Source organism: Drosophila grimshawi, unplaced genomic scaffold (genome assembly GCF_018153295.1).
Source record: "Drosophila grimshawi isolate 15287-2541.00 unplaced genomic scaffold, ASM1815329v1 contig_1377, whole genome shotgun sequence".
Taxonomy (NCBI): Eukaryota; Metazoa; Arthropoda; class Insecta; order Diptera; family Drosophilidae; genus Drosophila; species Drosophila grimshawi.
In genome coordinates this window covers 15,112,049-15,136,462 of record NW_025062900.1, presented here as the reverse complement: position 1 = coordinate 15,136,462, position 24,414 = coordinate 15,112,049, and the positions used below count along the sequence as shown (strand labels likewise).

Genomic DNA, 24,414 nt, shown 5'->3' with positions numbered 1-24,414 from the left:
GTGGTGTTATATGATATAGTATATTAAATAAATTATCGCACTCATTTACCTGATCGTATTGCAGCATATTGTTCTTACTGTACAATGGTATATAGAGTATTTATATGGGTTTCTTGGTTTCCTTGCGTTTTTTAATTTTTGAATTTTGAACGAATATGCAAGGTGTGCGTGTGTGAGATATTTGTCAATAAACAAAAATAAACACACACACACACACACACATACACATACATACATATATTTGTACATTTAGATACAGTTGTTGCTCGCAAATTGTAAGTTTACAATTGCTATTTTAAAAAAGCTTGTTTCTTACTGCTGAGTGACTACTGTATCTATATATGTCCAGATATATATTTGTATGCATTTCCATATACATTACAAAACTCAATTAGCACGCACACATTCAGCCATGTACAAAAAGAAAGTCAATAAAAGTGTCACACACACACACACACACATACACACAGGGAAGCAAATTCATTTACACACACACACACACACAGACACACATTGGCAAAAAACTGCAAGCCATAAAATAGGCACACCCCAAAAAAACAGGAAGCAAAACTCTCTTTTTTTGTGCTGGGAAAGGTTCAAAATGTATTTTTATAGCTTTTGCATATTTTTGATTAGATTTTGGTTGAACGCGCCCCAAAAACGGCAGCGATTTGACCTTACAAAATTTGACTAGCACACAAAAAAAGCATAGGGAATAAACCAAAAAAAAAACGCACGCAGCAAAACACCAATACACACACACACACACAAACACACACGGACTAACACACACACACACACGTATCTATAACGGTACTATGGCGCAGCGCGCGCATCAATTCATATTTTATTGTCAAGGGAACAGGGCACTAAGTATTCGAGGGGGAAGTGGTATAGAGTCTTGGGTACTATTTGCAAGACTTTGCCAAATGCGTTTCTTTTTGGGAGGGGGCACTTTTAAGACTTCGTCGTATGTGTGTGTGTGTGTGTGTGTGAGTGTGTGAGTGTGTGTGTATCTCGCTTAGGCTAAATGAATTAATCAAATTTGGCTTTTACTTGAGCAAACATGGCGCGCGCGACATGCAACGCTAAACAGCAACACACACATATATTTATATATATATATGTATATATATATATATACGCACACAGCAGCTCACGCGCACTTGCACACACACACACACACACACGCACACACAGAGACACACACGAGCGCAGACACTACGCGCCGTTAGCCATTTCCGGCGCAGAAATGTGTGCTACGCTTTTGAATTTGTGATAGATACTAAAGCAGGCGAGTCGAAAGGCTAACGCCAAAAGCTGTTGTAGCCGCTTTTATAGCAGCTTCGGCGCATGGCCAAAACCAATACAGACAGCGCAACAGCGGCGAGCTTTTGTTATTTGTTTCTTTTTTTTTATGGCAACAAGGATGCAGGCAGGCGCCAAGCCAAATGAAATGCCCTGTGAACTGAGCCACCCTGTGTGCAAGGTTGATAAACAAAACCACAGCAGCAGCAGCAGCAACAGGCGGTAAATTCAGCGACAACAAAGCAATCACACACACACACTTGAACACTATATATATTAGGTGTTTGTCTGAATGACAGCTGCCTAACCGAGCAGGCTGTCATTTAGGATGCTTATTTTTAGATCATATTGCCCCCGAGCCACAACCGGAACAGCAAAGCCGACACTCGTTAAACTTAAGCAGTGCATATGCAGCAAGAAAAACAGGAGGCAGACAGACAGACAGACACGTTGACAGCCTGCTAAATTGGAGCAGATTATTGAGATGATGCAGCCAGCTTGGCAGTTGACAACCGTGTCACTGGGTCTTCTAACACTGCCTCTAAATGGGGAGAGTCCGAAGAGTTTGTGTGCAGCAAAATAAAATCATTATATCAACGTGGAAGATAGCGTGAGAGAAACAGAGTGCGACAGAGAGATATGGGAGAGGTAAGCTGACAATAAGACAACAGACGAGTGGAGTGAGAATAACACGTGTAAAATATAATACAAAACGTCTCAAGTCGGATATGCTTACAATATATTACAGTTGATTTCTGTTAAATATATAATGTATGAGCAGCGTATACAAATAATAAAATAGTAATTAATATTATTACTAAGTTGCAAACAATTAAAAGTGTGTAATTAAATTGAAAATTTTACAATTTAAGAAGTTGAAGTCATCGTAGAAATAAAGTTTATTATTTACGTCTATCGATAAGAACACTTTTTAGAGCCAGTGTAACGAAGGTCGTTCTATTAGCAATTACCAAGCGCTAATCTAATCACTATATACAATCAGCAATGGGTTTTCTTGTAATAGTTTTTTAATATCAATATGTTTTACAAACAAAAAATGAGCTTGGTTTATATTATTGTACTGTGTTTGACTTAAAAACTAAATATTAAAGCTGAGGGCAACTTGGTGTGCCCAAATCACAAAGTCATAAAGCGCAGCGCTTTGTCGAGGAAACACTCCTCGACCGAGCTCTGACTGCTTGCAATGCCGCGTCGCGCTTTGGATGACATTTGATTCAACTGATGCCGACCACAGTGCATCTTGTGGCCCAAGCTCTCCGTGGAGGGCGCCTTGGCGTAGTCCCGCTTCAGCACCATGCTGATGATGCGGGAGCGAGTGGTTCGATTCTTCGGCTTGCTAATGACCTGCGAGCGTGGACGCAACGGCACTGGCGGAGTGGACCCACCATAAATGCCCGATTCAGTGGAATCCGAGTCCAGGCCACCAGCACAACTGCAATAGGTGACACTGCTGCGGGGCGTCTGATTAGCGCTGCCGTAGGCCTCATCATCACAAACATCATAGGTGGGTGAGCCCGTCTCGGCAATAATGGGCAGTGCTTCACTTATGGCATAGGGTATGCACTTGGCCTCCAAGTACGTGAGCGGCTCGTCGACAGCCTCCTCGGCGCTGGGCGTGGGACTGACACAACGATCGCTTTCCAGCTCCGCAATGCGTGCCTCTCGCAGCTTCTGCTCCCGTCGACGCTGACGTCGCTCGTGACGCTGCCGTTCGATGCGCTCGATGGTCTCCAGACTCTCAATGAACAGACCCAAATCATGCTGACCAAAATGTGCCGCATCCAGTGTATAAGTGGTGCTCATCTTGCCAATGCTGGCCGGATCGGCAAAGTTCACGTACTGTGTGCAAGTGTAGGTGGCCATCTTTGCTTGGCGATAATCTTGAAGATGCTGAATAGATGTGCTGGCTTTGGCCGCTGCTGTGCAACTGTTGTCGACAAGCAGTCTCAAACGGGGTTTATATAGCAGAGTCAAGCAGGTCAGGCAGTCAGCCTCTGAACTGTGATCCCTTTGCACCAACCCAACCAACCCACACAGGTAGGCAGGACAGGTAGGCGCGTCCTAGCCACACCCCCCAACGTAAGGCAAAATCCCTTAGCGCTAAATGCAAGTTGAGTAATTACGGTGGGTGACCTGGGAAATTCCTTGATTGCATTTTAATTTCGGCATTTCCCGAAGTCTATAAACCAGAGTGCTTCGCACGTGTTCAAATCACTGCCACTGACACTGGCACTTCTCAATTTTATAGCCTGGCAAATGCATTTGACAGTTGGCACATTTCTGTCTGGGGTCAGCTAGCCCATAAAATGCAAATCGCTGCGAACACCTGGCTGACATCTGCTACCAGCTCTGCATAACTGATTAGTTGCTGTACGACTAGTAAAGCTTGCCAATTATTTAGAATTACTGTGTAAGTCATATATTATATATTATGAATTTACACCTGTGACAAGGTTAGTCAAACTATAAATAAAGCTGACGAGTGTTTACTGTAAGAGGAGGCGTTAAAGAATCAATCAGCTTATTAAAAGTTGATAAGATTGCGTTTTCTAATCATTTATGCTCGCAGATACCACAATTATGGACAAAGTAAACAAAAACAGATATAAGCAGTGTTTACAAGCTCTAAGAAAACTACAAAACTTTAAAACTCAAAAGGGGAGAATAAGAATAATAATTAACAAAAGATTATTAGAAATACGGCGCCTGTGGCACATGTCAAAAAACTGGCAAATCGTTAGTTAATTTGAAGTTGGTGTTTAAATAAAACTAGCACAAGATTTGCCTCCAGATGTGAATATAATTCATGTTATTTGTCGTAAATAGATTCTTAACACAAAAATCAAAGCGTAACGAAATCGTTAACATATTTAGACGATGACTCGAGCTTTAAATGTGTAATTATATAACTTTCAAGAGAGAAGAGAGAGAAGTGTAGCACAGGGGAATAGAGACTTAAGATAACATTGGTCTTGTGACCTAAATAATCTGGTATTTAACAGCTTGCTAAGCTGGCGTCAGCTTAAACTAAGTAGCAGCTTAGCTAGCGACTAAGATTAGCTGAACCAAAAACAAGACTTAAGCCAAGACTGCTTATGTTAATCCAATTTAAGCTACCTGCAACTCAGGTAATAACACAGCCATCAAATTCCTAAGTGCATCTTAGCTTTAGTTAACCAAATAAGCCCCGGCATTAACTGCGCATTAAACATTTTTGATTTAGTAACTTAATTTGTGAACTTAAATCCAAATAGGTTGTGCAAATTGCTAAACATTATCTGCTCATCATCATCGGCAGTCCAGACAACAGTCGTTAAAAATACAGCCAGCAGGTCCAGGCAGGAGGCAGAGAGGTCTGATTGATGAGTGTCGCATAAATAGCAGACACGTTCTCAACGTGGTCAGCCAAAATCATATGCATGAGTTACCAAAGTCGACGAGACAGGGACAGTGAACAATAACTTGACTTGTCTAGACGACAAACGACAGACGACAAATGACAGACGACGGCAAGGGTGCGTCGCTGACTAATTAAACTCATTACATTTTTACATTTTTATTTTTATTATTTTTTTGTGTGTTTGTGTCCCACAAACTGGCCCTTTTTGCGAATCTCAGCTGATTTGTAAAGGGAAATAAAGTTCACAGCGTGCGATATATGCATAATGTACAGTTTGCAGCTGCTGCCCGAATTCCAAAACGTTATTCATTTGAAATATAAAAAAACCAAATGCACTTCAGAGTTGAGATGAGAGATGAGAAAAGTCTCAAAATTGAAGGGAACTGCTGGCTGGCTGACTGGCTGGCTGGCTGGCTGGCTACTTCTTGGGAACAGCCGCTGCTGTTCTTCAAATCCATTGAACTTTCAATTAAGCACGTAGCAGAGTCGAGTGAGAGGCAAGATTGAAGCATCGGGGCACTTAACCCATTGATGCCGCTGCTTTTAACGAGCTGCAAATTGTTTTTGGCCACTTAACAGCTCTAATTAATTGCTTTAAATTATTAAAGACAGCAGCGGCATCTTTTTTGGCGTTTTTTATAAAGTGATTTAAGTGTACAAACTTACGCGCTGAGTTGACTTGTGAGACGAGTCTTATATATGAATTTAAATATATATATATATATATATACGTACCTGCAATGAGAAGAAATAAAGAGAAAGCAAATTAGTTAAATTGTTTTTAGAATGCATCGCATTCGATAGCAGCTCAGACTGCACCCTACGGAAATATCAATTTACAAACACATAAATGCCAATTGGCAAATGACAAACCCAAGGCGACAGCTACAAGCCACAAAAGAGGCCATGGGCTGAAGGAGGTGTGAGGCACAACGAATTGTGCAGACATTCATCGAGTCGTTTGTCGTCGTTTTCAGTTCTTGTTGAACAAACGAACAACCAAAACTTCAATTGCTTCACATTTGTTAAAGACAAAGCAAATCGTAAGGGTGTGCAACAGTGGCGTAGTGCTCAGGCCTGTCAAGGGGAGCATGGCTATGGAAGTGGTGGTGTGGCAGCTTGAAAGTGCCCCTCATATTTGTGTAGTGTCAGTGAATTTAACTTTAAGTGCAATCTGGAGTGCATTTTGCGTTTGTCATCATAAATTAAACTCTGATATGGAAATAGAGGCGTCATTTATGAGGAGAAAATGTTCACAACTGCCATCAGATTGGTTTAATATTTGAATATATTTATTTTGATTTCAGATAGCTTAGTTAAGTACCAGAAAATACATAGATCTCAAGCGTCTTTAAGATAGATACGATGAATTTCGAGCTCTAACTTTAAATATACTATTTACCAAGGAGTCAAGCTATTATAATTGTTGACAAAGTTATGGCTCCGGAAAGTTTTCGATCCATGAAGACAAGAATCTTTAAATGCAGTATTAAAGAAGGGCTAGTCCGTTCCAGGTTGAAAACGACTTGGTTTTTGAAAGTCGGTTCAGTTTAAACCAAGTTATGACGCGTCCATAAAAGCGTCAAGTTTAGCAGATCACAAAATGATCACAAGTTGTATTATTGTACTTTGCAGATGATAGCTGTCATGGAGTCATCAACTTATGATGAAAACCGCATACCACCCCGTCACTGAGTCATGGAATGCATGAAGAATTACAGCTCATCTCAGCTCTGATATGAGTAGTAATAGGGTCAAAATAATAAGAGAAGAAACGAAAACAAAAGTTGACTGGTGTCTTGTGGCATTCTGACTGTTGGACTCCGTGGCTGTTTGGCTGTTGGTTGCGTGCCGATCGTCATTGGAGCTGTGGAGTGTCTATTTATAGGGCCATTGTAATAACTCCATCAGCAGCGGAAAGTGATCCATGGGCGGGCATTTAGAGTAAGTGGCAGCAGCTACTGTGCTGGAATGCCAGCATAAACTTCAAACAGATGTCAAGCCGCCGGTCGCGTAATTATTATTAATGTGCTGCTCCCTTCCAATTCCAATTCCAATTTCATTTCCAACAATTTCCAAACTCAACTCAACCAAACTCAACCCAACCCAACCCAATTTCAGCCCAACACACAACAACATCAGTTTCAATGTGATCTCATCTAGCAAATATTCAACGAGCTATGCGTCTCTGTTTTACATTAAAAATATTATTGCCAGAGATTTTTTTATTTTTTAAACGAGGCGTTTACTCAGTCTCGCGGGTTGTTGAACCTTCGGCCAACATGTGGGGCGGTCTGCGATTTGCTTTGCTCTGCAATTTTCCCCCCAAGTGCGTTCTTTACCAAATGAATGGCGTGCTTTGATAAATGGCACATGGTACCGTATGACTACGACTACGAGTACGAGTACGGGCACTAGTAGACGTAGACTTTGCTTGGCCACAACACGACTTATATGGCTTTCTTATTCTGTTTTGCAAGCAGCCGCTACGCAAATTCATTGTCACAATTCTTGCTTGACTTGGGAACCGCTTCAAGTCGTCTCATTGATAAATTGCACTCGAAAACCCACACACTCAATCAACTGAGAAATTCTCTGATTGCAACAATTGTGCGTGCAAAAGGGGGCGTTTAGCAAAAAAGAAAAAATAAATAATAATAACAATAATATGAAACCGAGCTAAAAATCATGAAAATTGCAATTAAATGCTGACAATACTGATGGGATTTCAAATTGATAAAACAACTGCTGAAGCGACATTTATAAAATGTATATAAGTGCTGATAATGGTCATCCACCGATATCTGAGCATATATTTGTTTAAGTTCTTGAAAAATAAATTAAAACAAACATAGAAATTTGGTTCAAACTCGACAGCTGGCTGAAGTGCGAACATATCGTATATATTTTATATATATTTCAAAAGCTCCTCCTTACTTCTTACTTGCAATCCCAGTGATATTCTCATGAGCTTACGCAATTGTTATTGGGTTATTCACTAGCTCAGTCAAGCCTAAATTCAGGCCATAAAAATTGCATAGAAAGGCTATATTTAACAAAGATTAATGATGGTCATTATAATATTGAACATTTTGGCGGTTAATTGAAAAATTGATCAACAGTATCAATAAATTGCACGAGTTTTCTCACAGACAGCCAAAGCGGTCGGCGGGGAGCGGAGCTTAAATCAAATCATCATTTTAAAAAATTAATAACAAGCTTAATTATGCAGTGTTATGGCTAATGCGCATCGCTTTATGCAAGCGCCGATCGCCATGCGGCATTTGCCACAGAATTTGATTGCGATAGAGGAAATAGACAATGCGACGCAACACAAATGAAAATAAATTGAGTTACGCGGCAAGTTGGACGCAAATGCAATTTGGCTTTAGTTTAATTAAGTTTTGTGTGTTGCTGCTGCTGCTGTTGGGCAACGGGCCAACACTATAAAACCGCTGTCCAATTAACTTTTAAACAATAACAATTCCAAGTCAAACAAAAATTGTTATGCGTGGCATGCGGCTGCTTTTGGCAAGATGCGTCCATTTGGTGCACTCGGTCAATGGGAGTTCGTAGCACCTTAACATTTCATTTCAGTGGCCCAAACAATGTAAATAGTGCCAGCCAGTCAAGTATTTAAGATTTCACATCGAATCTGGGCCGACCGGGGCTGCTGACTCAGCATCGTCGTCGGCGAGGTGAAAAGTGCGTTTTGCATAATTTTCAAGCAACTTAAGCAATTGAATTCAATTGCCTAAGCATGGGCGTTAATCAAGCTAATTGCTGACATCAGCTAAGCGACGGGCCCAGCATTAGATACGAGGGTCGATTCAGCAATGTATTTTCCACTCCAACAATTTGATTTTGATAACAATTATTACAGCTTATTGGCATTGGTGTGGAGAGGCAAGTGTCTGGTCCAGCAAACATTCAATGTAATCAAAATTATATTTTTGATGCAATACAATTTATAGCAGATTCAATTAGAGAAAGAGAAATTGATAGAGATAGCTGGAGAAATTGTTTACATCAGCTTAATTTGTCTACTTCTATCAAAATAGACTTAACCATTTGTTAATCTTCCGAATCTAAGTTTTAAAATGTTAAAAAAATAAATATATAAAAAATTTAAGCTTAAGCATCATTCGAATAACAAAAATATCAAATATTTTCTGCTTTATAAAAACAATTAATTTTAACAAAATAATAATAAAATGCAGGCACATTTGAAATAATTAAAAATTTGATTATTTCAATAACATTTTTTCGTAAAACAAAGCAGGCACATTTTAAATAATTGAAAATCTGTTTATATAATATATATATAATGATATAATGAATATCAGAAATGTTGATTACTAACGTTAATTAATAACGCAATTGAGTGACCCTCTTGAAAGTGTTCTGTGTTCTGTGTTCATATATCAAGAGCCGCAGAGCGTTGCGTAAGTCTGACTCAGTCATTATCACATAACGCCTCAGACACGACTGGAATTTCAATAAACGAGTTCTATTACAAATACACATAAAGTCGCACTATTGACAACATCTATATATATATATATATATATATATATATACTGAGTCGCCTTTAGCTGTTTACAAAGCCAGCAAAGACAAGCAATACGAACAACAACAACAACAAAAATTATGCATAGCAATGCTAAGCGTTTTATAAATAAATATGCAATAATTTTTAGCGAACGTTTGGCTTTTGTATCAACAACAACAAAAATGGCAATTTTATGAGCTGTGCAGAGCCGTAATTCAATTGCACGAGCTCAAATATTTGACTGTCATCAATCATGCAGATAGAGTATGGAGGGTGTGAGGCTGTCTGATTGGGTGGGTGGGACTGGCAGCGACTACTTAGCTGGCCAACTATTTGTAAGCCTGACCTTGGCAGTTTTATTGCCAGTTTTGTTATTATTATTATTTGACAGTCTGTTCCGCTAGCCGAACACCTTAATTCCATCAGCACAACATGATGTGATGCAATGTGTTGATAGATGATAGTTGATGTGACATTTGACGGAGCAGGCGCAGTCAAATCAATGTGAATTAAGTCAGACATGGCGTGCTATTTGGGCAGCGGATGTATCTGTTGATGTGCATAAAAGTAAATATAAACACACACGGTCGGGCAAATATCTCTCTACACAATCATTTGCGTAATTGAAGGCAACAACAGCAACAAACCAGTTTTCAAAAGGCATTGGGTCAATGGAGCGTATGCGTAATACAGACTACTAAGTTACTAAGTAGCACTTTGTGCAAAATGTGGAGCAACAGCCAGTAACAAGGTCAGCAGATACTGTAACACTGGCTCACACTCAAAAAATAAACATTGACTCTGAGAAAAGCGCAATCAATTGCAATGCAAGTGTAAAAATATACGCAACTGTGTGGAAAGGTGTTTCATGGTTCAGTTATAGTTGGAGCGAAGTGGAAATGTAATTTTTCCATACATTTTAAACCCATTTTTTGTCAATCTTAAGTCGAGATGAACGGGGTGAAGCTGCCATTTGCTCCAACCTATAAAGGATTAGAATGAGAAAAACTTAATCTGCCTATTAATATAAAATGTAGAAATGATACAAAGATTTTTCCAAGACAGAAAACTTGTAATTATAGACAGAAATGCCAAAGGCAAAAACAAGCTGCACAAAAACTAAACTTCAAAATGATTTGATCACATTATTTTTTAATAGTACAATATTCAATGTTTAATGGGTAATTGTTGTATAACCAGAGAAGCAAATACAAATACAAATGTTGCAAATGTCACGTAAATCTGGCAATAATGACTACTGCACAAAAAGTGCATGTCCAGAATGAAAGCCGGAAATTCTAGAGAATTAAGTGAAAAATCATGTTTTGTTTTGCTTTTCAGCTGTTATTCAACTTGATTAACTTTCATCATTCATAACTAGAAACTACAACGATGTGTGTTTCGGCTATGCAGTCTGCATAGGCAATATGTATGTAAAATTATATGTGTGTCTATAAACGTATGTAGATTATATCTTCGCAATCAACCACCAATAACATGCTCAACACACTCGCCTGAACTGAACCCCAAGTTCAGTTGAATTGTGAACTGCAACCCTTTTCGAACACAATTTGTAACATTCTAGCAACAATTTAAGAATTTATTCAAACGAAAAAATACAAAAAAGAAGAAAAAAAAACTGGAAAATTATGCCTGACTGCACCTGAGGCGGCGGGGGGTGCACATGGCGCACAGGGGAATACCTGGCTGACCAGCGGTGTCTGTGGTCAAACCAAACCTGGAGGTCACTGACACATTCCACATTGTGTAAGGACTGCCAGTTTGCTTGATGGATTGACAAACTGTTGAGCCGAGTTCCCTCAGTTGCCCTGGCCAACTAACAAAAAGTTTGTTGTTTGTCCGTTGCTATTGATTTGAACGCCAGCAACCCTGACAAAAAAAGGAAATAACAAAAAAAAAAAAAAAAAATACACCCAACAGAACTTAACCTCAGCAAGCTTGCAGCGGAGGTGACGTGACTGAAAAACGGAAGCGGATGTGGGCGTCTAAATCGTTGAGGGGCGCTCCGAAAAAAAGTCGAGTTAAATGTGCTCAACTAGAAATTGCTCTCTTTGGGCATAATGCAATTGTGCTTATCAGCCTTATGACCTGCACCCGTTAAAAATGTTTAAAAAGGATACAATGGGGTTGTTTGAGGATCAAAGAACTAAATGCAATTTAAATCCTTATCAACTTAAGTGATTTCAAATGTCTTTTTTAACTATATCTTAAGTAATTATTTTATTTAGTAGAATGAACTATTAAATATTCATAATATGCATGTATATTTAATTTATAAAAAGAGACTTTGCCAGAATTAAATATATTGTTTATACTTTTTTGTTGCTAGCTTGTGCCCCTCTCTTGACCACGCAGCCAGCTATACTGTTACATGACAACTCATCAAGCTAATCGACTTGGCTGGCCGAGGGTAAACAAGTTCTGACTATAATTATGAGCAGTTAGGTTAGCTATCGTATATATGGCATCCATAACTGCATCTGTGCATTTTATGCTTCCTGTTGATTGCAATTAAGCGGGCATGTCATAATTACATGTAAAGCATGGGCAAAAAGAACGCAAATTATGGTAAAGACAGCCAGACACGCAGACATTCAGACAGACAGATAGACAAATATCAACTGTCTGTCTGTGTCTGTTTGTTTGACTGACTGACTGACTGCCCGTGTGAAGTGGCATTCATCGAGGCAAAGAGCCATTGTCATGCCTCTTTCAGTACTTATGTACCTGATGACAGGCAAACAAATGCGCTGGGCCCAAGCTTTGATTATGGCCAGAACCCACAAATGGAAGCAGCAAATGAGTACTGTATTCAAATGGGACCCACTACAAATAGCCCAACAAGTTAGCTAGCTACCAAATGGAGTTCTGACAGCAACTGTAAATGTTTCAACAACAACCTGGAGACCGAGGACAACACGTGCCACGCATTTATCAAATGCATTTCACGCCACGCTGAGCTGATATGCAGTCCCCTCCCCCGCCACGGCTAATGAGCGACCCTCGCTATCTAAATATATGTATGTATGTAGAAGTATATGTATGTTTAGCGACCATATACAAATAATTTACATTTTATTTCAATTTACTTAGACGGGAGAAGCGCCCCAGGCGAATTCGTTCCACAGTCGCAATCGCCACACAAGCTGACCTTTTAGATGCTCACTTGGAGGAGCAAGCGGGTTGCAGCGTCGGAGATAAACTCTGCAGGCGACGGCGAGACGCAAATGTCATTTCCATTTGCATGTGTCACTGTAAATAAACCCCCAAGGAAATGCTGGCAACTGACATGGCATTGAACGGCACAGAAATAGGGAAAGTGGTGGATCTTACATAAGCATAAGACTGTATGCCCTAAACTGGAGAAAATTGAATGGTATGCGGCAAGAATGTATGCTGTAGATAAGCGTGATGACGCATAAGCATACATATCAGAAGTATTTATTATGGCCAGCAAAAAAAACGCAAGAATGATTTAAAGATAATTATGTAAAATACTTGTGATTAAACCGTTGAATAGATTACAGACATCAGCAAGAACTTCTTGCAATTATTATAAGTTGTAGTACTAAAAGCATTTTCAAATTAATTGCATTTGATTACCATGGCAACCCATGACCTTTGAGGATGTCACACGATGTACAAATTAAAATTAAAATCAAAATTAAATTTCAGAGCAAGGAAAAGAGCGGGATGGGAGCTAGTATTAGTTAGTAGTCAAAATACACATTTATTTCAATCCGAATTATGAGTTTTAAGTCAAGATAGATGGGAATTTATTTTGGTTACCAACAATTTGTACTTGCAACAAAACAAAATAGAAAATCAATTGGAAAAGCAACCCTTTTAATTGCATTACAAACTAACAATGTCAAAGGTCAAAGATCATACATATATTTTTCACTTCTATTTGATTGATCGCCTGTGTTGGATCGACGTGTGGCCAACAGGCAAACCCATTGAAAGATAACAAATACCCTCCCTTGGCAAGGCAAACCAAAATGCCAAATGTCTTATGACTCGAACAGAGAGAGAGAGTATTAGAGAGAGAGAGAGAGAGAGAGAGAGAGAGAGAGAGAGAGAGAGAGAACAAGGGGCATGCATAATTCCGTAAATGCTTATATATCATTGCATACATATATATATATATATATTTTACATAACAAAGTCTAGAGAGATCTCAGTGTCTCGCTCGCTTTTTTATGTCTCCCTGCAACTCTCAACATATGGCAGACAACAAAAAAGGTAAACAAAAATGCAACCAGAAAACAGGGCGGTAGAATATTTGAGTGAAAGATGCGGCACATTTAAATGTGATTTATATGAAAATGCCAGCAGCAGCAACAACAACAACAACAATGAAGAACGGCAAAGTGTGCGACTATTTTTGGAATGCCAGCAAGGTGAGGGGCTGTTCGGGGTAGTCAAACAGCAGCGGAAAAGGAAGTGCGCGTTATTTGTTTGCCCCTCTTTCCACATAGCTACGTACATGCATATATATGTATGTATGTATGTATGTATGCATGATGTACATATGTACATCTATTGCAGTTGTTGTTATGTTGAACTATGCGCCGCTTGCTGTTCACGCAGCTTGGCTCAGTTTAATTCTTCAAGGCAGGTGTGCATTTTTTCGAAGAGAGGGCAAAAAACGGGAGAGCAGCTGACACAGTTGTGCTGTGCATGTGTGTGTGTGTGTGTGTGTGTGTGTGTGTGTGTGTGTGTATGTTTTCCAATCAGCATTGCTGTCGTTTAGCCTTGGACGTTGGCTGTTAAGATAATTATTTTGCCATTGGCCCACACACAGACACACTCGAGCCTAGTCGTGTTAACCCAGTTTGAGGTCGAGCTTAAAATTCAAATGTGCAACTTTGCAGGCTTGCAGTCGAACTAGATTCGTTTAACGATAACTACACTGTGCCAAATTAAAACATATAATTAATACATTAATATATAATCATACTTATAACAATACATACAGTTAACAGTGATCATTTATTTTCAGTGCTATACTCAACTCATACCAATATACAGCATAACCCTGTATATATGTAATTAATAATAATAATAATAAAAATATTTTACATTTATAGCTCTCAGTTATTGTATCTGACTGTGGCAGCTTTGGAAATACTTAAGCAATAAAAAAAAGCATTTGATGGATAAGAGCCAAAAATAAGTTGCCGAAGAAAGAGTGCAAAATACTTTGAAGTATCTTCTTATGGCTACTGGGCTACTGTGTTTATTTAGCATTGTTTGTGGCGAGTTCAGTGACCTTTAAATAGTAATAAACACTGTGCTCACTCAGAGGATGAACAATGAAACAAATAATCAACTCAGTAATCAATCAGACTCGATGATGTCATCGTTTTAGATATTTTCTTTGAAATGCCATTGTTTAATCAAGTGCCCTTTGAACTATTTTATTGCTGTACAGTTATGCTCTATTCAGTTGATTATTAGAACACACTGTTATGAGCTGGGGGGAATTATTATCTGAAATAATAATAACAATTAGGCTGTTTGTGTTAATAAATTCGTTCGTACAACTTTTATCTTGCTGAACAGAAAGAGATCCTATTATAACTGATTATAACAAATTGTTTATTGGCAGCTTAACTGATTGGTATTATTATTATTATCAATTGAGTTATAGCATAATATAAACTGCTTGAAGAAATTTTACAAAAGTTGTTGGACAAACTTTTCTGCAATGGCTAATATGACAATTAGCGTTTATAACTCTTCTGCTGATTTCTATGAATGTTTTCCACACATTTCAGTACTTTTATTATTTTTTTAAGCGTTAGTTTTTTTGGTATAATATTATAACTCATGTTAATCCAGTTTAAGGCCGAGCTTAAAACTGTAACCGAATAATTAAAGTCTAGCCCAACATGCTGAGTGAAATTAAGCACAAGTAAAGGCTTTGTGGTGTTAAAAATAAAACAGTGCCTTTCTTTTTGTTCTCCCTCTGCCTATTAGGCACTCTCTCCTTCTCCTTCTCCCTCTCTCTCCCTCTCCCTCTCTCTAACCCTCTCCCTTGTTCTCTGTCTAGTTAGAACAATGACGGCAGCTGGCAGCCGCCTTTAAATGCCCCGCAAAGAGGACGCATCCCGTGCACAGTGTTGACTTAGGCCCAGAGACCCTCGTTGTGCCAATTCTGCGAGCAACGCGGCATAATAAAGTCCTTTAACCTTTTGCTCGACATTTTACTTTTTGCCAGGATTTTCTTTTTATGGCACCCTTTTGATTTTATGCAACTGCAACTTCCGCATATCTTGACGTGGTTTTTGTGCACTGCTTAGAGCCACTTCAAGCCAAAGGTTGTAAAAGGTTTTTCTTTAACAGATCCTGAAGTGTGAAAAATGCAAATGTGAAAATGTGTCATGGATTTGTTTTCGTTTTATTTTTATTTTTATTGGATATGTGAATAATTTGACAACTGTGTGTCTGGCGTTGGACTCAGCCATAAATTACTCAGCATTATGACGAAAATTTGATTATTAGTTGAATGGATGAAACACAATTAGAGATGTGAATCGTGTGAAGAGCTGTGCGTGAGTTCTTTGTCCGTTTTCTACATAAGACATAAGTAAACACACAGCTGGCCCCACTGGCAATAATTTATCATATTTTTTGTTTTTATTATAGACAATGCCTAAAAATAGTAGAAGAACAACAAGTTTACAAACAAGTCTAGAGTGTTGGCCACTTGGCTGTTAAGCAGCATCGAAAAGGCCAAAGATTCGACAATAAACAAAAATAAGCTGCAACCAGCTTAAAATTCCAGCATACACAAATCTCGAAACAAATAATATAAATACATATTAATTTTTTGTGTTCCTTTTGCTTTTCGGTATTCAAATTTGATGGCATGTGCAAAATGTTTTTCACATTGGGTGGGGCGGAGGTGGGTGGGTGCTACACACTATTATTTTTAGATTGCAAGTTCATTTCGCAAAATGTGAACAATTTTATTATTATTTCATTACTTTACTTGGCCGCACTAAATTAACAGTTCGTTAAAAGTGGCAACAAACAGCGTAAAATCGTTGAAAATCAGTTGCTGAGTTAATCAACATTTAATGCATACATTTTTCATACATATATTCATATATTTTTAAATATATCTGCTGCAAAAAGGTGACTCAATTTCTGTGCGAAGAAAGTGTGCTTAAATCAAAAGTGTTTATGGTGTCGTGTCAGCTGACGTGCCCAAAAAGTAGATCGCATTTTGGCCAACTCGTAAAACAATCTGACATTTAGCGTAAAATACAAAAAAGAAAAAAAAACTAAAATAAATATAAATATAAAAAATAAGAGCCCAAGTATATAACTAATAGGTTTTTATTGGCATTATAATTTGCATGTTTTGTGGCAAACTATGAACGCCATTTGAGGTGTGAATGGAATTGCCGAAAGCAAATACAGAATACAGATTAAAAATAAAGCTGACCAACAACTTGGCCATAAAGTATAGAAATGAATGTTTATATGTACATTGGTTTAATGTGTTTGCCAAATAAATACTAGATAAAGCCATAGACTAAGTAAAACCCCTAACTTGTTTATAGAATTCATAATAAATCATTAGAAATCTAAGCAACTAAACAAAAATCTCAGATAGCATATTATATATATATATATGCTAAAAAAGAAAAATGTTTCTAATATTTTAACATTGTTCTCATTTAATATGTATGTATAACGAAAAAGATTCCCACATATTTTCTAATTTCGAAGTTTGTTAAGTTTGAATCAGCTCGCGCCTTGGTTATAATTAAAAAAATACAAGACTCATCAATTAGCTTCAATGAATTTCGAGCGAATTGTTTTCTCAAGATCAGCTGCACCCAGCAAACTGCGCACACAGGAAAAACTGATGAAAAGCGCCCACATATTTCCTTTACAACAACAACAACAACAACAGCAGCAACAACAGCGACAACAAATAACAATAACAGTCAAATTGATTTGCGTTTAACAGTTGAGGGCGAAACAACAAAACAAATGAAAAAAGAGAAGAATTTTGTTTGTCAGTTTTGTGGGTTTCTCAATTTCAAATGTTTACGCAAAAATGAAAATTACACGCTGCGAACGCAATGGAAGCGAAATTAAAGGCGTGTGAAAAATAAAATAAATTGTGGCAAGCGCAAGTGGCGCACTAAGCACAAACAAAACTCTTAACGCAAATGAGATGTACGAAAAATAAACTTCAATTAATTAAATTTCCTGCTTTGTGCGCACTTTCTGTGCACACTGTGCACACTGTGTGGGAAGCGAGTGTAAAGCGAACGGGGCACATTTCAAGGCAGACAAAATACCGTTTTAATTTGAATAAATTACGACGTCTATGAGACAATAAAAATGCTTAAGCCATGAGCTCAGCTAAGCACTAAATATTTAAGTATTTTAATTACTTCAAAAAATTTTTTTAAAAAAAAAAAGTTGATCAAATTATTTGCGCGATTTCTGCGTCTTGTCGACTATTTAATAGAAAGTGGTTTTTTATTTTGCTTGCTGTAATTTCAATTTGACTTTTTCCGCAGCTATGACGAAAAAAAAAGAAGGAAAGCAAGTTGCATTTTTCGCTATTTTTGTCGCGATCACTTTGACATTTTAGGTGTGTGCAGGTGAGAGCAAGATGGCTGTCAATATTTCAGATGTGCACTCGTTGAAGCGCAACAAATAAGGAAAAGCAATACAAAAGATTGTACAAATGTTACCAAAGATATGGCCAAAAGAAACAGGTAGAAATTGACACAAAGAGACCGATCGCATAACAGCTGCCAGTCATAAGAGAGAGATATAGAGATAAAGAGAGAGCGCACGTCTGCTGCGTAAGCAAAGAGAGCACAGCTAAGAGCACAACTTTTTAAAGTTACAGCAGCTCTGACCAGATTATATAATATATCACTAACAGACTGCTCTCTGCTTTCTGCTCTCTGATCACGTTAGTTTAACAGTCAGGCAACAATGTAATAACAGCACTTGTAAACTTGCTGTGACGGAGACCGACCACTGATCTCACTCTCTATCGCTCTCTTCGTTTGGCAGTCGGCCAAGCGCTTTGGGCGATGTTTTTTTTACCTTCGCCTTTGCCTTCAATATTTACAAGAATGTAAACAGCAAATATTTGATGAAACTGAAATCTAAGCGCAGCGGACAATTGAAAGCCCAACGGGAGGGGGCAAGTTGTGGGGAGAGCGTTGAAATTTTTTTGTGCTTTATCAGGCGACAAGGAAATACACGCAAAGATAACCAAATATGTACACACTTATACACACATACATTCGGACAAGCAGTAAATACACAGTTTGACAAAGGTAATAAACAAGCACAGTGACTAAAAACAAAATCAAAAACAAAAACAAAAACAATAAGAAAACAAACAAGAAAAAGAAAATAAAACTGGCACGCTTTTCTGTCGGGGATTAGAGAAAAGCAGGAGGTTTTTTTCATCTGTCTCTCTTATCAAGCGATTTGTTTGTTTACACTACAAGACGAAGCAGATATGATAATTCCTGGTTTTAATTAAGTTTTTAATTTGTATGCCTGGCGGCAACATCATTTCTACGCTTTGCTTTCTTTTTCAGCAAGTACTTTTCATAGTTATTATTATTTTTCATTATTATTCAACATGACGACAACTGTCAAGCGCAACGAGCACAACAACAACAACAAATATAAAATAAAATTTCCGCAAGAGCAAACAAATACATATGTATGTAAGTGTGCACTAAATACATAAGCATATACATATATATATACATATGTAGTATAGTTTTAGCGGAAATCAAGGCGAAAGTTTTGGCTCCAGCCAAACGTGGGAGTTGAGCACAAGAAATAGAAGAAAAGACGCCAAAAAGGGCGCAGTTTTATGGCATTTTTTTTTTTTTTTTTTTTATCAATGCCAATAAATTAATTTAATGTGTAAATGAGCCTTGATGCCCTAAAAAAAAGAAAACAAATACATTATGCCAAACATATTTCAGTAGCCATATCAATAAAAATATATTGGCAACTTATTGAAATATTATTTGCTTAATTTATTTAATACTTAACATTGAATTTTAGTTTTTGCCAAGACAATTTTATGCAAGTTTATTTTATGACTTCAATTAATTAATATAATTTTCTTTATTCAATAGAACCGATTCTTGCACAGAATTTTGTTTAGCCTCCACTTTCTACAGATCTGTACATATATTTATATGCATGAAGGTATTTTAGAAAATTTATAAAATAAACATTTCGAAAATTCGGTTGACTTGTTTATATTTGATATTTGCTTGCTGCATTCTTTCATGTTTAGTGAGCAATATTTAGTCATCTAACGATTTATTTAAAATTGATTCTATTTATAAACTAAATACGCAAAAACCAAAAGATTATTGGCATAGTGAATGAAGGATTTCTGGAATCGATGAGGGCAATAAAAATAGCTGGTCTGATAAAAAATCAATTAAAGAGCTTTATAATTGCCATTAGATTATGCACAAGTAAATAATAACTACACTGGCGTCCAAATTAAAAGCCCCACAACGAACACAAAATAATAACAATGTTTAAAGCTCACCAGAAGATGTAAATCAAAAAATAAATCTGCAAAACTTTTGGGTCAACAATTTCATTTCGTAAATTGTCAGGCAGACCCAAAACAAACAACGACTTGATTAACATAATGACAAACAAATTGTGTTGGCCAAGTCTAATGAAGGTCGAGCCAAAAAGAGGGCGTGGCCAGCAGTCATTACACATATTATATACAATACATATGTAAACAGTATACAGTATATAGTAAAGGTCAAGTGGTCGTTGTCTCTGCTGGAAGATGATATTAAATTGGGTTGAATTTGTTGAGCGCCAAGGAAATGAGGAGAAAATTGCGAGAAAAACAACATGAACACCGATTTGAGCTCTTAGGGACTATAAAGGAAATACACACACATACACACATACGCACATATATACATATATATAAAGTACGAAAATATCTAATAAATCATAATCCATAATCCGAGAAGCAACTCAAGGCGTTAAGTGCGCGTTTTAAAACGCGTCCATGTGCCAAAGCCGATTAGCGAGCGAATTGTGGGTGAAAAGGATACGAATAATGTTAATGCAAATGCAACGAGCATTAAGCAGAGGAAGCGCCCCCAAAGCGAAAACGAGTGGAAAAAAAAACCGAAAAAATAAATGACACAAATTTCAGTTTTCTTTTTATCTGTTACGCGCGACTGAGTTAACAGCTAGCAGGCGTGGCTGGACGGGGTGGGGCTGGAAGTGTCATGAGCCGGCTGTAAATGACGAAATCAATTAACAGCCATAAGGAAGATCAAAGCTGCGCTCAATTGGAAACGTAAGAATGAGAGCGAAGGCGAAAGTGGATGGAGGGTGAGAGAGGGAGAGAGTGAATGAATGGAAATCACGTCGTATGCATAATTCACACAATGAGGCGAAATAACATGGAATCGCAAAAAAAGTATAACAGTTATGTTAATCTTGGAATAGGAAAGCTGCAACGAACTTGAAATACCCTTTTATAACTATATACATGTATATGATATACATTAAAAATAATTTAACATTGCATGAATCGATATTTTTATAATTTTTGAAATGCTTAGTTGCTTTAAAATTGCATATCGATTATATTTTTATGTTAAAAGGAAACTACTAAAAATATCCAGATAGCAAGCAAACAAATAGAAACATTTGTAAAGATTATAGAAAATATACAGTCTATCTAATCTGCTTTAGTTCGAGCTTAAACACATTAAGTTATTAAATACTAAATTAACAAAATAAGTGAAAATGATATGAAATTCGAATTTTTTATTTTTCCAGACTTAGCAAAACTAGTTGCCAATTCAGGCAGAGTCTCACAGCGAATAGACCCTTTCCCCATTGTTGGCCAACGGGTATTAAGCAATAAGGGAGCGTCTAAAAGACATTAAATGGGCGAGGGGGTTGATGGCGTTGCCCGAGACAAAAGCCATAAAAACTATGGGCAAGTAGTAAGTATTGTGTGGTGTGTGAGCCCCAAGGGCGGTTCAGATAAAGGGAGGTGTTAAATATACATATACATATATATATATGGAATTGTGTATTGTTATGCATAGATTTTGCTGCTCACCAAAACATTCTTTTGATTCTCCTTGTCCAACAGAAATTCCATGCTTTTGTGCGGCCTTCGCACGGAAGCAATTTGAACGCCGCCCGCCTGCGAAGATGTTTTGATTCGGCTCCTGCGACTGTCAACATCATCCTCATCGTCGTCATCGTCATCATTATCCATGTTATAGGTGGCACTGGTGACATTCAGTCGCTTGACGAGATAACGTTTGTGTTGCTGCTGCTGCTGTTGTTGTTGTTGCTGTTGTTGGGTTGGATTGCAGGTGATGTCCATCAGGGAGCGTGTTTTGCCCGATATAACCGTTTCGTGTGTGTCCAAATTGGTTTCGATTAGACCCATTTTACCACTATCGTCGTCGTGGATGGGCGAAACAGCCACCGGAATGGCTGTCACCATGGTGACTGGTCGCGGCTTAAAGCCGGCTGTCTGCGGACCGCCCAGCTGATTGAACATTTGCGTCTTTTGGGCGACGCTGGCGCGCGACGGCGATTCGCTGTCCCGAGCCATATCCCTTTCAGACATTTCGCGCAACTGGCCGTGTGTCAACTGTGCGGCAAATGCGGCATATTGCTGCCGTTCGGCATCCAAAAAGAGAGCATTGCTCTCCGCATGGGCAGCACTCGAGGGACTGGCGACATGGGCAACACTGTTTGCAGGCGCATGCGTTTGTCGTGGCGGCAGCTTTGGCAACGGCGGCTTACCAGTCACAAGCTTTTGCAGTGTCGATGTTTTTGACTGTTCTGGTTCTGTATTAGCAGCTGATGCTGCTGTTGCTGTTATTTGCCGACTGTTAGCGCTAACAGTGCTCGCCTCGGAGGCGTTGCTCTCATCGTGAGCATTGCTGCTGCTGCTGCGCGGCGGCTTTAATGGTATATAAATGAAATCCTGTGCAGTGCCATTGCTAGCTGCATGTTTGGGCTGCTGTTGTTGCTGCTGCTGCTGCTGTTGTTGTTGCTGCTGTTGTTGTTGCTGCTGCTGTTGTTGTTGTTGCTGCTTCTTCTTGCGTCGCAGGGAGAAGCGCAATCCGTGTGCAAAGCGAGAGAGAAAACTTTTTGAGCTAGGATGTTTCTCGTCCGTTTTGTTCGCACTGCGCTGCTTTAGTGGCGATTCATTGTTGTTGCTGGAAACAGACGCGGAAGCGGAAACGGAAGTGGGCATTACAGCCTGTGATTTGGGCATAATGCCGAATTTGTCAAACTTGTTGTCCTCGTGGGAGTCGTCGTAACGCTGCAGCAGTTGCTGCGATGCGTAGAGTATTTGATGGGCGCGATTTGTGGGCGGTTCGCTCAATATGGGCAAATGTAGGCTGAGGGGGCGTGTGGCAGGTGGTGGACTTATAACGGTAACTGGCGTAATTGTTTTAACGATCGCGCGCGTTGCTGATGAGCTCGAGTCGACGCGCGTTTCAACACTGACGGCAGTAGCTACGCTTGAAACTGAAACGGGCTGAGGCGATGTTTTCGTCGTCTGCTGCTGTTTCGTTTCCATGCTGGCGATGTTTTCGTTGTTCTCATCGCTCTCCATGCTCTTATCATCGATCACGCTCTCTGGCGCTCTTTGCTGTTGTTGTGGCTGTTGCTCTTGCGCTCTTGGCTGTTGCGGTTGCTCTTGCGTTTCTCTTGGCTGTTGCTCTTGCTCTTGCGCTCTTGGCTGTTGCTCTTCTTGTTTTGCTCTTAGCTGCTGCTCTTCGTTATAGCGCACTGCTATGTTCTCGTTCTCTTTGGTGTTATAAATAACAGTGGCATCGTTGCTATCCAACAGCAGCTGCTCGGAATCGTCATCGTCATCGTCATCTAGCTGCTCTTCGTCGCTGCTCGCCTGCTCCTCCTGTGGCTCCTCCGATGACTGCTCCTGCCAGCAATACTTGCTCACCACCGGACAGAAACTCACCTCCTTGCTGAACGAATTGCGCGAACCAGCTGGCAGCAGTATGCCCAAAGGCTTCGCTTGAGTTGCTGCCAGCGGCAGCTGATGCATCGAATTGTGCGCACTGCTCACATAGATGTCATCCTCTGCTTCCTGGCTGCCGCTGTCGAAAGCTGACAGATTCGGAGTGCTGCTCACCAGACTGCGCTGCTTTGCCGTCGAGCTTTGAAAGCGTCGCTTGGGCAGCGCACGTGTGTTGGATTTGGCTGTGGTGAGTTGTGAGTTTTGACTTTTTGGCGGCAACTCGAAATTGCACTGCTCCAAGGATTGGGCGTAGGAGGTGCGCAAATTGGTGGGATCCTGATCGAATGTCTTGCCAAAGCTGCTAAAAGTGATGACGGTGGCAACGGGTTGCGAGGGGGCAATTATGGGTGCCGGCAAAGATTCCTTATCCAAATTTATTCGCTTCTGACGCGCTGGCGGTTTTCTTATGGTCAACTGGACATGTTGCACTTGGGGCGGCGACGGCGGCGGCGTTGCCTCCTTCTGCTCCACGAACACTTCCCTCGCCGGTCGCTCCTCCATCAGCTCCTGCTCGGCCGTCTTGTCATTGAGTATGGAGGCATTCTTGTCATAGATCTGACTCAGCTCGTCCAGCAGAAAGTTGTCCTTGCAGATGAACTGCTCGCAATCCTCGCTCGAGCTAATGCGCTGCTTGCGCTTATCCATGCCGCGCTTACAATTCTCGCTGGGATCCGTGTAATCGAGTAGTGTCAGATTCTGATAGCTGGCATTCAGATAGCCAGCTCCACAGCCCGCTCCTGCTGCTCCTCCTGCTGTTGCTCCTAGGCCGACGCGATCGTTCCAGCTGCAGCTGCGTCGCATGCGCGGCAAACTGAAACTGCTGCAATCGAACTGATCCAGATCCTCGCTAGAACTGTGCCCACCGCCACCACCACCACCAGCACCCGCACCCGCACCCGAACCCGTCTCGTGGCGACGCTGCTGACGACGCTGTTGCTGCTGTGTGCGCCGTCGTCTGCCCAGCTGCTGCAGCTCGTTGGGCACCGATGTGGATGAGCCTCCGGCTCCCTCTCGACTAAA

The 24,414-nt window shown here is 39.6% G+C and overlaps 2 protein-coding genes across 7 annotated transcripts in view; both read right to left on the bottom strand.

The window, feature by feature from the left end:
* The window catches only part of LOC6562721 (AF4/FMR2 family member lilli), a 34,557-nt gene extending 10,147 nt beyond the window's left edge, over positions 1-24,410 (bottom strand). For 5 of the 6 annotated variants that reach the window (XM_032736364.2, XM_001988059.3, XM_032736365.2 and 2 more), the window contains exon 1: positions 21,445-24,410. In XM_032736364.2, coding sequence (XP_032592255.1) covers positions 21,445-24,195 — 2,751 coding nt within the window. In that variant the 5' untranslated portion in view covers positions 24,196-24,410. Of the gene's footprint in view, positions 1-49; positions 78-1,056; positions 1,121-21,444 lie in introns of those variants that run through there. The other variant, XM_032736368.2, reaches the window with a different exon arrangement.
* Positions 2,319-3,335, bottom strand: LOC6562722. Its single transcript, XM_001988060.3, has one exon. It carries the CDS (start codon positions 3,190-3,192, stop codon positions 2,446-2,448), a length of 747 nt encoding a protein of 248 aa, XP_001988096.1. The 5' UTR covers positions 3,193-3,335; the 3' UTR covers positions 2,319-2,445.
* Positions 24,411-24,414: the final 4 nt, after the last annotated feature.

Bases quoted from the DNA above. Each gene is read 5' to 3' on its own strand.
- LOC6562722 (XM_001988060.3), bottom strand. From the start codon at position 3,192: ATGGCCACCTACACTTGCACACAGTACGTGAACTTTGCCGATCCGGCC.